The sequence below is a fragment of the Chinchilla lanigera genome, unplaced genomic scaffold (genome assembly GCF_000276665.1).
Source record: "Chinchilla lanigera isolate Chin_1 unplaced genomic scaffold, ChiLan1.0 scaffold00031, whole genome shotgun sequence".
Classification (NCBI taxonomy): Eukaryota; Metazoa; Chordata; class Mammalia; order Rodentia; family Chinchillidae; genus Chinchilla; species Chinchilla lanigera.
The window spans coordinates 18708721-18721906 of NW_004955432.1; the positions used below are offsets into that span (position 1 = coordinate 18708721).

Sequence of the window (13186 nt, forward strand, 5' to 3'; positions counted from 1 at the left end):
CACAGTGATAGGACCCAAAGGTATTGAAGCAACGTGCTCCCGGGAAGCAGGGCTCGGACGCACACTCATCCACATCTTCTTGGCAGTTTGCACCTGCATGAAATACACATCCAGCGTTCAAGTTATTTAGTTTGACACATGGTATACGTCTGCTCAGCTTTGTATAACTCCTAACCCGCACAGAGCTGTCATGAATTATGTGGAAAAGAATGCGCTGCCTTGAATATATGCCATATAATCAAATATTGTCATTAGACCCCAGCTAACATTTACTCTGACCTTTAAAGTATGTAAGATCTTTCCTATACAAGAGATGATTTAAAAGTCTGTGACTATTTAAGACAAAGTAATATTGCATCACAGAAGGAAGTTGTTCTTTGTTTAAAAACTCAATGATCTTTTAAAAAAAATGCTTTAGAATGGTTATCTGCTTAGCTTATGAACAATCTGCTCTGTTCAGTGGTTGCACTATCTGTACAAATCTGTGAAAATTTTACAATGTGTTAGGAAAGCCACTCCTTTTAAATAAAATATTTTGAGATGTGGTGGTCTTTGAAATGCTTAGCAACTTATTTGGTTTTTTTTTTTTTTGTTGTTGTTGTGTTTTGTTTTTCTTCCGGTACCAGGAATCGAACTCATGACCTTGCACTTGCCAGGCAGGCGCTGTGCCACTGAGCTAAATCCCCAACCCTTAGCAACTTATTTGAATGAATAAATTCATTCATTCACTTGTGTATAGCAGCCCTTATTATTTAAAAATCCATGAAGCAGCCAACATTTGCATTCATTCAAATGGTGTCTAAATAGAGTAGAAAATAGCCATCTACCTACATTCATAGGTCCAAATGCTAAAAGAGTCATTTAAATATGATGAAGAAAATAAAATATTCTGCTTCATTCTATTGTAATGTTAACATAGATGGTTTCAAGATAAATATCAGCTCAACAGGTGGATATTTAGTATTTACATCTATCTAACTTAAAAACGTGTATAAGAGATTTTTAAAAGACTTAGGAAATTAAAGGTTGTCAGAACTGGAGTCAGACATCAGACATTTTAGAATAATTAATAGGATAATTAATTTCAGATAATTAGCGTATAGGGTAGCATTTCATTTTATTTCAACTCTTGCATATGTGTGTGTTGTGTGTATATTATGTTTGTGTGTGTTATGTATGTGTGTTTCCCTGGGGACTGAACCTGGGTCTTGAGTTTGGTAGGCAAAAGCTTTACCGTGGGGCTACAGTCCTAGACCTTCCACTCTAATTTATATCATGATATTTCTAACTTAGTGAATTATCAGTAAAGCCGCTCTTGTATTTCTGCTGGTATAATTTCTTATTTTTCTGTATTATATTGCAAGAGTAACATATTTCAATATATTTTACCTATTAAATATAGGTGGAAATGTTTATAAACCTGCAATTCATGTTTCTTGCTTTTTATTATAGATACAAAAATGGGCAAAATTGAAAAAGTAAATAGAAGCACTTTACAAAAAATTTAAAACCCCAAAAGATATAAATAGCACATTTACTGTGGTATGAGAGTGTTTAAAAGGTATATTAAAATTTTCAAAGGCTCACATTTACTTGAGTGGTCTACAGACAAACGCTCCAGAGAACTTCCCTCGCTAACCCATCCATATTTTCATTCAGTTCAGAGGAACCAGAACTTACCTTTGAGCTCAGGTGGACAGTCACAGGAATAGCTGCTCAAACCGCCGGTACATCTGCCAAGGCCACAAGGGTTTGGCTGGCACGTGTGGGCAGCTACTTCACAAAGACCACCGTGGAATCCAGGCAAGCAAACACACAGGTAAGCTCCACTCCCCAGAGGGAATTTCCTGTCCGGCACACATGATCCACCGTTCAGACAGTCACACGTCTTCACAGTCACCTACGAAAGAAAAAGAGTAAATTTCAAAACAAAATTATGCCGGGCGTGGTGGTGCACGCCTGTAATCCCAGCACTCGGGAGGCTGAAGCAGGAGGATCGTTGCGAGTTTGAGGCCAGCCTGGGCCACAAAGTGAGCTCAAGGCCAGCCTGAACTGCATAGCGAGACACTGTCTCAAAAAGACCAAAAACAAAAACTATAATCAGTGCATGCCCTAGAAATTAAGATGGGCATGGATGCTTAAGAACAAGTGTCCTCAAATATATATCTTTGTAACATACATATTTTATATGAAATGGTAGTTAAAATGATTTAATAAGAAACTCATGCCCATTTTCAAGGGCACAGCCAAAGTATGTAAGTTTGGCTAATTTTTTAAAGCAGTGGTCCAAGATGACCAAGTTAGACCATACAAGCAGAATACTTGCGGGGAGATAGCCAAGAGGGAAGAAGTCATCCAGGTTATCCCCAAATCCAGAGAGCAAATGAAGACTTGAGTTGCTTGGCTATCGTGTCAACAGAATGCAATTGCTTTGCGTTGTATTGCTTCTGGGTGAAACACACCCCATATTTCCAGTAAAGACAGGGTATAAAAGGGTTTATAAATATTGAGAACTTTGTCTGGCATAACAAAAAAAGTCAGTAAAGAAACTTTAGTCATTAATTTGTTATTTCAAGCCTTCCATCTATAGTTTTGATTCTAATTTAACATCTGAGATTCTTTCACCCTGAAGGCAAAGGGTATAACACTCAGTCTTATGTTAGCGGCAGGTCACTCATGAAATGGAAAGGAATGAATTCTTTCCCCATGTCATGGTTAAGTGTAGAATAAAACTGTAGATTATTACTTTAGTTCCCTGCTTCTGCATTGGGGATTTCTCTGTTTTTACAGAGAACCATGAAATATTCGATATTTAGCAACTTCACTGCGTTGCTCTCTGCAATTCAGAATATGTTTTGTGCTTCAGAATTAAAGTGCAGTTGACGCTACTGTGAAAGGATCTGGTGGCTTTTACATACGTAGTTGGAGTTCTGACCTCGATTGTGGCTCTGGTTTCACCATCGCAGTCATCACGGAGGCGGAGAGTGAATCGCTGTGGAACCTGCGACTCTGCTTCCCACGTTAGCCGTCCTGCGGAGGAGATGTGCGCTCCCTCCGGCCCCGACTCCAGTGTGAAGCGAACTGCAGAGCCTTCTGGGTCCAAGGCCGAGAACTGGTACTCAAAGTTTTCTCCATAAAATGCCTGTAATTTGTCTTGTGACGTTTGTATCGCAGGGGGGAGGTTATCTGCAGCAGAGAAATCATTTGCTCTTGTGTGTGCGCAGAAAGGGAAGGGCGTGTGAGTCTGAATTCTGAGAAAGGGATGGGCAATTTGACACAGGGTGAACTCTGCCGTGGTTCTATCACTTGCTTTCATTTCATTCAGCCTTCTGAATACACTTGATCCCATTCGAAGAGATGTAAAAGTAACGGACCTCAAGCTTTGTTATGAAAGTGTGAAAACTGCTCGAAATACAGAAATACACTTCAACTGCCCGGGCTGGACGCATCTCCTCCTCTGCTTAAACTACTTCTCGGGGTTGAACATCTTCCTGCGTGTGCGCGCATGCGCCCTCTCTGTCCTGCTCCCTCTAACCTCCTCCCTCCCTCCCTCCCTCTTCACCCTCCTCGTTTGCCTCATCCTTCTGCACATCCCTTTCTCAGTTTATAAGTCTCTCCTGTGACGCACTCTCATTCGACTCCCCTCAGCTGCCTTTACGGTGCCCAGCTCCACAGTGTGTAACCAGCTGCCATCAGGCATTGCCACCTCCTGCTCCTCTGAAGTCCTTCCAGCGCGCGAGCTCACGCAGGAGTAAAGCAGCTGTATCAGGCGTAAGAGCGCTCTTTGTGCTCATGAAACCATTCAAATATCATTTTATCTTGTCTTGTGTTTTAGAAATATCCGCCTTTCCTGCCCACTGGCTGAATGCAGAGTGATACTGTCACAAACACTGCTTGCACCCGGGAAGCCCTGAGCCAAGAGACTGTAGCTCGGGTTCCCACTCTGTCCCTGCATATCCTGACACAGCGGCTTAATTTATCAATCTTAGCTTCTTCATCTTCAGCCTGGGGAGTTAAGAACATGATATTTTAAGTCCCTTTGTATCTCTGAGCACTAGGGATCTCTAAGGAATCAATCACATTACAAGCTACCAAGGAACAAATGCCAGCTGAGAAGTTACACTGTGTTTTCACTCTCTTGCACTAAATTCTTCCTCGAAGTGTGATTGTCTTCCTGCAATATTCTAGGCATCTTGTGCTTACGCAGTGACTCTTCTGGCAAATGACCTAATATAGTAATGAAATATGTGCATACAATGACATGTATAATAGTATCAGGAAGCTCCATATAAATGTAGGCTTCATTACTCTCTCAGACAAAATTACATGGGGCCATGAATGTATCCTGTATTGTATCTAATAATACTTCATCACATGAGGAAAGACACCCTGGACACTCAGCTGGAATCATACATAGCTGTGTTTAGGGTAGCTACATGGCATGTGACCGCATTTTGGGATATTGTTTGTGTGGAACAAAAAAATCTCAAAATTACACACCTGTAATCCCAGCACTCAGGAGGCTGAGGCAGGAGGATGACTGGGAGTTCAGGGCCAGCCAGGGCTACAAAGTGAGTTCAAGGCCAGCCTGAACTGCATAGTGCAACTCTGTCTCAAAAAAGCAAGAACAAAATCTCAAAATTATCTGTACCCGGTATTATACTTGTCATTTCACAGAACGGCAGTGTTGGAAGGCAATGTATAGACTGGGTCCAGACACTTTATTTCACAAATGATGAATCCATGTTATTTGGAGCATAAATGATTAAAAGCCCTGTCATAAAACTCAGTGGAGGTAAGGTTAGGGGTAGGAAATTGCGTACAACTAAATTAACAATTCCCACTTCTTCCATTAATAATTCACATTTGCTTTCTTTGCCAAATATTAAAACAAGTATTTCAGGCCTAGTATAGCATGATCATAAAATCATATACAGTTAAGGGTCACTTACTGATGATAACTTCTGAGAAATGTGCTGCTAAGCAATGGGGTCACCATAGCGAGTATTTTAACTAAAACAGCTATGACTTTACTGCGTGATATAATCTTATACACCAGTTGTTGCATATGCAGCCTGCTGTTGAGCAATACATCATTATGCTACACATGACTATCTTGAAAAGAATGTTTCCATTTGACATTTCCTTAAAGTCAGTTATACAGTTAAAAGGGATGCCAAATTAATACAGAGTTCATCACATTTTTATAACTCCTGGTTAAAAAAAAATCACTTCCAAACTATATTGCAGAAGAAATATTTTAGTTAATAAAAATAACTTACTTTCTAAATATGCCCAGGTAAATTTGGAGATTTGAGGTCTACAAATCAAACAAGGACTGGTGAGGTTTTTATCCCCTTCAGTGTAGCAGACGCCATTGATAATGCAACCATTTTCCTAATGGAAATTTTTTGCAAAAGGAAAAGGAAAATATCAATAAGATAAGCTGTAGTTAGTATACATAAAAAATGTCCATAAAATGCATATATATTTATGATTATAATGAATGTATACAACTCTGTTTAAGAAATATTTTAAATCAGATATTACAAATATCTTGTTAGACAAGAAATTATTTGGTGTATGTATAAGTACACCTGGAACTGATAAATTCAGAGAAATAAAAATATACACATAAGCTATATCTCTGCAGAGATTATAGCTTATGGCTTATAAAGACCACAAGAGAAAAATTTCTCATTTCTTTTTTGTCTTTTTTATTGCTAAAGTCATAGAAAGAGTGCTTTATTAATGAATATTTTTGCCTAGTAGGACATTCTTTTCTATGAATGCGGCCAGTTAGACCAGATCCATCACATATTTATCCATACTTGACAACAATTATCACTACAAAAGAAGTTGAAGATGCTGACATGTATGGAAAGAATAATAAATGTAGCAACCATTGTAATTTAGGAAGAGGACCAGAGTTTGAGAACCTTTGCTCATCTTCCAAAATCTCTTTTGATATCATGCTTAATATTGTACAAAAATGGGAACAAAGAGTCCCAAGAGAATAAGACGACCTTGAATAAAACATTTCTAAAACACTTATGAGCATATGGAAATGAAAGTCTGTAGGAAAGTAAAAATCAAATAACTTCTCAAGAACCAAAATTTTCTACTGACTGACACAAATGACAGTCAATCTCAAGAAAAACAAGATTTAAAATTTAGAAAAATATCTTTTAATATTATTTACATAAATTTTACTAGTATATTCCTTAGTTTTTAAGGATCAAGGGCTATTAGGTCAATAACAACTGCTGAATCAGTCATTCGCATGTGAGAAAGCCCTGTGAATAAGCCTGGTAGACTGATATAAGAAGAGGTGTGCCTAAAAGAACTATGCTTAAATTGTGGTATTGTCTATAATCAGTAGTGGAAATTTGCTAGGTCCAAAAACATTCAGTTGTCAGAAAACTGTAAAAGTGTTAGCTGTGCGCATCGGACAAGCTACTCAAATGCATGTCACTTGTCTCAAAGAGGACTAGGTCTTATGGTTTAGATGTAAAATGTCTCCCCAAAGCCTCATACTCAATGGTGTGGATTTTAGAGGTGATTAGATCATGCGGACATTATACACATCAGTAGGTGAATCCATTGATGACTTCATAGCCAAGTTTCATAGTGGAGTTCAGAAATGGAGCCCTGTCGGAAGAGGCGGGTTCCTGGGCACATGACCTGGAAGGGTTTATCTCTGTCCCAGCTCCTCCCTCCTTGTTCTGGCTTCCTGGCTAGCAGGTGGTAAACAGCTTTTCTCCTCCATATCATTTTGTCACACTGTGCCGCTTTAGAAAATGGACTAAATCCACTGAAACTGTGAACCATAATAAACCTCTTCTCCTTTAACTTGCAGGTGTTCCATACATTGCCCCAAGGACAGAAAGGTCACTAATACAGAAAATTAGTAACACCAGTGGGGTCACTGCTGTGGCTATGTTTAACCTTGTAGTTCAGAACCCTTTTGAAGGGGCTTGCAAAAGGAGTTTGAGAAGGTTTGGAGAGACAGGAAAAGCTCTAGAACATTTTGAACACAGCTTGATGTGCAATATTTGTTAGAGCTCAGAAGAGCGGAATGCTGATAAGAATGGGGATCATAAAGATCAAGCTTAGCAGGCTTCAAATGATCAGGGGTGTTAGGATCTGGCAGAAAATTTGTCTATATTTTGCCCATGTCCTCAGGTTTCTCAGGAGACTGTGTTTGAGGGAAGTGAACAAATTAGTCTGGCAGAGAGATTTTCAAGGCAGCCCAATGTTCAGACTGTGGTATGGGTACTGCTGGGTGCATATAGCTAGATCTACACTGAGAATCAGGAGGAAGGACCACAGCTGAATACTTTGAAATGTCTGCAATTTTGCCATAAAGAAGAACCTGCAAATTTGTGGTAAATCAGAGCATGGTTGCTAAAAAGATTATTAATAAAAAGAACTCAAGGATTTTGTATAGGAATAAGAAGAAAGGTGCCTTGAGAGCATCATGGAAATTAGCAAAATCCTATCCACTGCGGGTTCAAAAATGCAAAACTGTAAATCTTTCATTGTAGAAGATATTTTCTGAGATGCCTGCTCATTCACCTACAGAAGAGAATCTCTGAGTTCAGTCATTTAGGCACTCAGAGGCTGTTGCAGCTATGGTCTGAGGTGACCCAACTGCTTCTTAAGCTGGCAGCTGACCTTGGTGTCACCCATGTGGTGTTGCTTATTTAAGCATGTAGGATGCAATAGTTATGAGGTCATGGAGGCTTCCACTCAGATTTCACAAAAAGCCCTGGGAGACCAGACAAAAATCTGTGAAAAGGTCACAGTCCTGACCAGGAACCTATATAAGGGTAGTACATAAAACCATGAGAGTATGGCCAAAGGTGCAGTGGAAACCCAGGAAGCTGAAAATGCTCGGGAAATGGAATGTCTCCTGAGGAAAGCTGCAGTCAGACAGTGGAGTCAGCCCAACAGAGAAGCCAGATCAGCCGCAAATGGCAAGAACAAAAGAGAGCGACTTCCCCAGCCCTTTGGAACTCACAACTCAACACAACCCACCCTAAGTGTTGAACATGAAACTATAGGTTTTAATGTATTTTCCAGGTGGATTTTGGTCTTTTTTTTTTTTTTTTGGTCTTGCTTTGTCTAATTCTTTTTTTTCTTTTTTCTTTTTTAATTTTCTGGTCTTTTTTTTTTTGAGACAGGGTCTCACTGTGCAGGTCAGGCTGGCCTTGAACTCACTTACGTAGCCCAGGCTGGCCTTGTACTAGCAGCAGTCCTCCTGCCTCAGCCTCCCAAGTGCTAGGATTGTCTAAGTCCTTTTTTTTTTTGGTCTTTTTGCGACAACCTCTCGCTGTGCAGTTCAGACTGGCTGTGAGATCACTTTGTAGTCCAGGCTGGTCTCAAACTCGCAACCATCCTCCTGCCTCAGCTTCCCGAGTGCTGGGATTACAGGCATGTGCCACCACACCCAACTCTAATTCCTTTCTATATCCCCAGCTCCACACTTTGAACAGGAATGTTTATCCCGTCCTATTGTGTATTAGAAGTATTAACTTTCTTTTTCATTTTTACAAGAGCCCACCTGGCTAATAGCTACCTTTGATTCTCAAAGGAGACTCTGGACTTGGACTTTTCAGCAATGGTTGAATTGTTAAGGCTTCGACAACCCTTAGAAATGCATTTGGTATAATAAGATAGACATGAGTCTTTGGGAGGCCACACAGTCTGAATGTCACAGTTTATATCTCAAATGTATTCCAAAAGTCTCAGATTCAGAGGCAGGGCTTTGGAGGTGATTGGGCCATGGGGCACTAAACTCATGGGGGGTTTGTCCAGTGATGAGTTCACAGTGGACTGTCCTCTTTGGAGGTGGGGCCTGCAGACAACTCAGATCACCAGGGGCGTGACCCAGAAGGACGTACTGTCCCTAGCGCCTCCCTTTTCTCTCTGCTTCCTAACCACAGCGTGGTCAACACCTTTCCTCCATCATGTCACTCTGCCTTGTAGCCAGCTGACCGTGCTCCAAACCCACTGAAGGTATGAACCGAAAACAAGCCTCTCCTCCTTTGTGTCATGGGTGTTGGGCATTTTTGTCCTAGTAGCAGAAAACTGATCGATATACTAAGTATAATACACAAGAGATATCTTATTGGAAAGTCCTTGTTACACTGAAAGAAAATCAGTGTGTGTAGGCCTCAAGGAGTGAAAATGTCTACCTGGACCCTCTATTTTGTTTTCTAAGGATAAACAATATGCCATTTCAAATACTAAAAACAGAACTTTTTCTTTACCATTTCAACGAAGTATAGGATGAATAACAATTTCAGTTAACATTATATAAATTTGAGGAAAACTTTTCTATGATGTATTCCAATATGAGGTTGAAAAGCTACATTTAATATGTCAACAGCATGGAAAATGAAAATACCTATGATGTAAATGTGAAAATAAGCGAAAAGATGCATACTTTTATACTACATGAATCATTTTCATAGAGACCACAAACTTGACAAGCGCCATCATAGATGATCATTATTTTGGGATTACTGAAGATATAGCCATCATTGGATATCTGTAAGAATAAGTCAGACACAAAAAGTTACTCATCACATGTAATATGTAAATGTATCAGGAAGGAAAGAGAGATGATAGGGAGTTAGAAGCAGGCGCTTGGAGGTGTTCAAGAGGATCGCAGGGAGGGAGGAGCTAATGGAAAGGGGATAAAAAGATTAACAATGACCACGGAATGTATTACATATGCACCAATTCCCCAGAAAGAGCATCACCATTCTGTATTGCAACCATACACTAATATAAAGGATGAAAAATAAATAAATAAATAAAGCTAGAAAAAAAATGTCCTACAGTAAGACTGTGGTTCTACATGTAGCTTCATAGATTCATTATGAAATTTTATGTGCAAGTACTTACTTTGTTTATAAATACATCTTTCAGTTTTTTACCTTTAACTGCCACTTTGCAATTGGCTTCTCACCCGCCAGATCCAGGGCACCAGATTGCTGGACGCCAGCGGGCAGGTGACAATCAACAGTTCTGTTATCTTGAAAAGCTGCCTGTGTATGGACAGGTTCTCCAAGCACCCATTTACTGCCATTATACTGTAAGCAAAATGAGAAAGCAATTGCTCTCTGTAATTATGAAAATATTTTTGCTAGTGAGTAATATATGAGCAAAACGGAAATTTTAATACACATACCTAACAGAATAAGGAAATAAAAGTCATACCGACTGAATTTTCTTCACAACAATCAATGAAGTATATATCTTTTCTTTTTTTTTCCCAGTACTGGGAATCGAACTCATGACCTTGCACTTGCCAGGCAGGCACTGTGCTGCTGAGCTAAATCCCCAGCCCCTATATCTTAATTTGACATAAACGACTTCTAACAAATAGTACATTTTCTGGGGACACAAATGAAAGAGTCCATGCACACTGAGTCACTGCAATGACTTTGGGAGGAAGAGGAAACACTGGACTGTGTAATTAACACACACCGGATGGACTGTAGGGTTGGGATACAGAACGTAGAGGGTGTGTGTGGAATACTAGGCAATGGCAGAAAATTAAGTTGTACAAGAAATTATGAGGACAACTAAAAAGACATGAGAACCAACTTCAAGAAGCTCGCAAGTTCAATGTGGGGGTAATTTAAGCAACAAAATAAATAATACTGGCTTTGAATTACATTTCATAAAGTATCTACTAGTCCACACTGACATAAATGGATAAATGCATACACAGGGGCAAGAAATACTTATTTCTTTCAGTCGATTTCCAAATGACATAGGTACAACATAGATCCTGTCTCCAAAAAGAGTAACATACAGAGAATAATGAGAGAGAAAAATTACCGCTGGTAAATTTCACAATAATAATTGTAGCAACTGTAATTACAGTTTGACCCTAAAATTAGAGAAACAAAGTATAAAAGGAAGTCATAGATTTGTTCTGTCTAAAAGGGTCTTCGCCTAACTACAAAAGGAAAAATGGGAAATTTACAGTGGAGATATGTGGAAAACATCACCTTAAATGGTTTTTTTTTTTTTTTTTTTTTGGTTTTTTTCTCCGGTACCGGGAACCAAACTCACGACCTTGCGCTTGCCAGGCAGGCGCTTTGCCGCTGAGCTAAATCCCCAGCCCCCTACCTTAAATGGTTAAAGCTTATGTGAACAACAAGATACAATGCAGTAGCTGAGAACGGTTTAAGTTCAATCTAATCAGAAGAAGGAACAAAATTCCTGGCTGGTGCTGTTCAAAAGTGATAAATCCATGAAAGATAAAGACTGAGCTCTGTCATAATTTGACAAAGACTGAACAGACATGGCAATACAATGCAATACAAAAGCTTGGATTGGCTCCAGAATCAGAAAAAGGACCGTTATTTGGTTGACTGGTAGAATTTGAACTAGGTCTGTGTATTACTTCCTAGCATGGTGTTAATATGAACATTGCGGTCTCAGTAATTGCTTTTTGGATGTATAAAATGTCCATATTAGAAGAAGCTAACTGAAAACTTAGTGGAAACTCTTTGTATTCTTTATACAAGGGTTCTGCAACTCTCAAATCTCCTCAAAATACATATTTTACAGCATTACTTTGTACAGTGGAAAGTTATGAAGGGCTCTTTGCATAATCGAGTTTTTTTAAAAAGCTAGATTTTAAAGAGAAATCTAATATTCAAGGGAAATTTAAACTCCAACAAAAAGTGAACAGAAGTCCACTCATGTTAAATGAATGCATAACAAGGCAGACAGAACAAAATATCATTTTAGGGGCAAGGAAGGTACATTCCATACTACAAATGAAGTATCTAAGGGCAAGGCATTCTGCAGGTTCAAAGCTAGGGGAGCCGGGATCTTAGAATAGGGCCAAATTATACAGGCTTGCGTCAAATTGAATCAAAGGGTGAAAAAGCCAAACCCAGTTCTGGAGAAGTCTTAACTTCAGGAAAATATAAAATAAATACAATAATACCTCGATTCGTGATTGCTTTTTTTTGTTTTAAAGAGCATACAAATTTTTAAAAAAACATTAAAAAATACAGAATTGCAAAACAAGACGATAGGAAATCAACAATGGCTGTTATATTGCATATTCTTATCTTCAAAGTAGTTGTTCCTATTACCAGACAAAAGTACACAAAATTGGTCAAAAATTTTTTTAAAAAATTAAGTATTAACTGTTCCTTTCAATAAACCAACAGAAACTAGTAATACAATTATCTTAGCTATCTTGTGTGAATATATATATATTCCTATTTTCATATTTTCCCTTCCTTCTTTCTTTCTTTTCTCCAAAATTTTGCTTCTGTTCACAAATTCCACATCAGGTGACAGATACAAACACAGCCAGCTTCTCCTACACAAACACAAAGGTAGTCATGTTCCTCCAAATCATAAAACAAATTAAATTCATAAACCAAAGTAACACTGTACTCCATATGCATGCTGTGTGTGTGTGTGTGTGTGTGTGTGTGTGTGTGTGTGTCTTTTTGAGACAGGGTCTCACTATGCAGTTTAGGCTGGCCTTGAGCTCACTCTGTAACTCAGGTTGGTCTCAAACTCACAAGGATCCTCCTGCCTCAGCCTCCCAAGTGCTGGGATTACAGACGTGCACCACCACGCCCAGCTCAATATGCGTTCTAATCTTGGTTTTGGAAGCTGAACACATTTATTCATCCTATAGTTCGTATAGCAGGTTAGAAAATTCCAGATTTTCCTCTTTATCAGATGTTTGAAAGACAAAAGTGTAAAAGTAAATAAAATGGCAGTACAAAATGCACTTTCTTAGAAAATAGAAATCTATAAAATTTGCTCCTGGTAAACCATTTAATTGTATTATGAGATCATATGATTTATTCTGTCAAGACTGAAAAATAGCTACTCTCTTGAGTGATACTGAAATTATACATCTGTCTTCCTATGGAGTGTCACATTATTTCACTGTGATTAAATTAATCTGTGGCTTATTTAGAAAGGGTCTACCCATAAAATATATATAATGCCATACTTGCTGTACATAAATACATGATAAAAGCATACAAAAACTATTTCCTACTGTAAATTTTCAATGTCAGAATCACATGTGCTTTCATCAGCTTACACAGTAGGAGGGGGCTGGGGATTTAGCTCAGCGGCACAGCACCTGCCTGGCAAGCGTAAGGTTGTGAGTTCGATTCCT

At 38.9% G+C, this 13186-nt stretch overlaps 1 protein-coding gene across 1 annotated transcript in view; it reads right to left on the bottom strand.

Moving 5' to 3' along the window:
• The window catches only part of Vwde (von Willebrand factor D and EGF domains), a 65488-nt gene that overhangs the window by 21529 nt on the left and 30773 nt on the right, over positions 1-13186 (bottom strand). Inside the window, 5 exon segments of the mRNA XM_005388152.1 lie at positions 1681-1900; positions 2936-3186; positions 5283-5397; positions 9452-9556; positions 9948-10103. Of these exon segments, the coding sequence (XP_005388209.1) occupies positions 1681-1900; positions 2936-3186; positions 5283-5397; positions 9452-9556; positions 9948-10103 (847 nt within the window).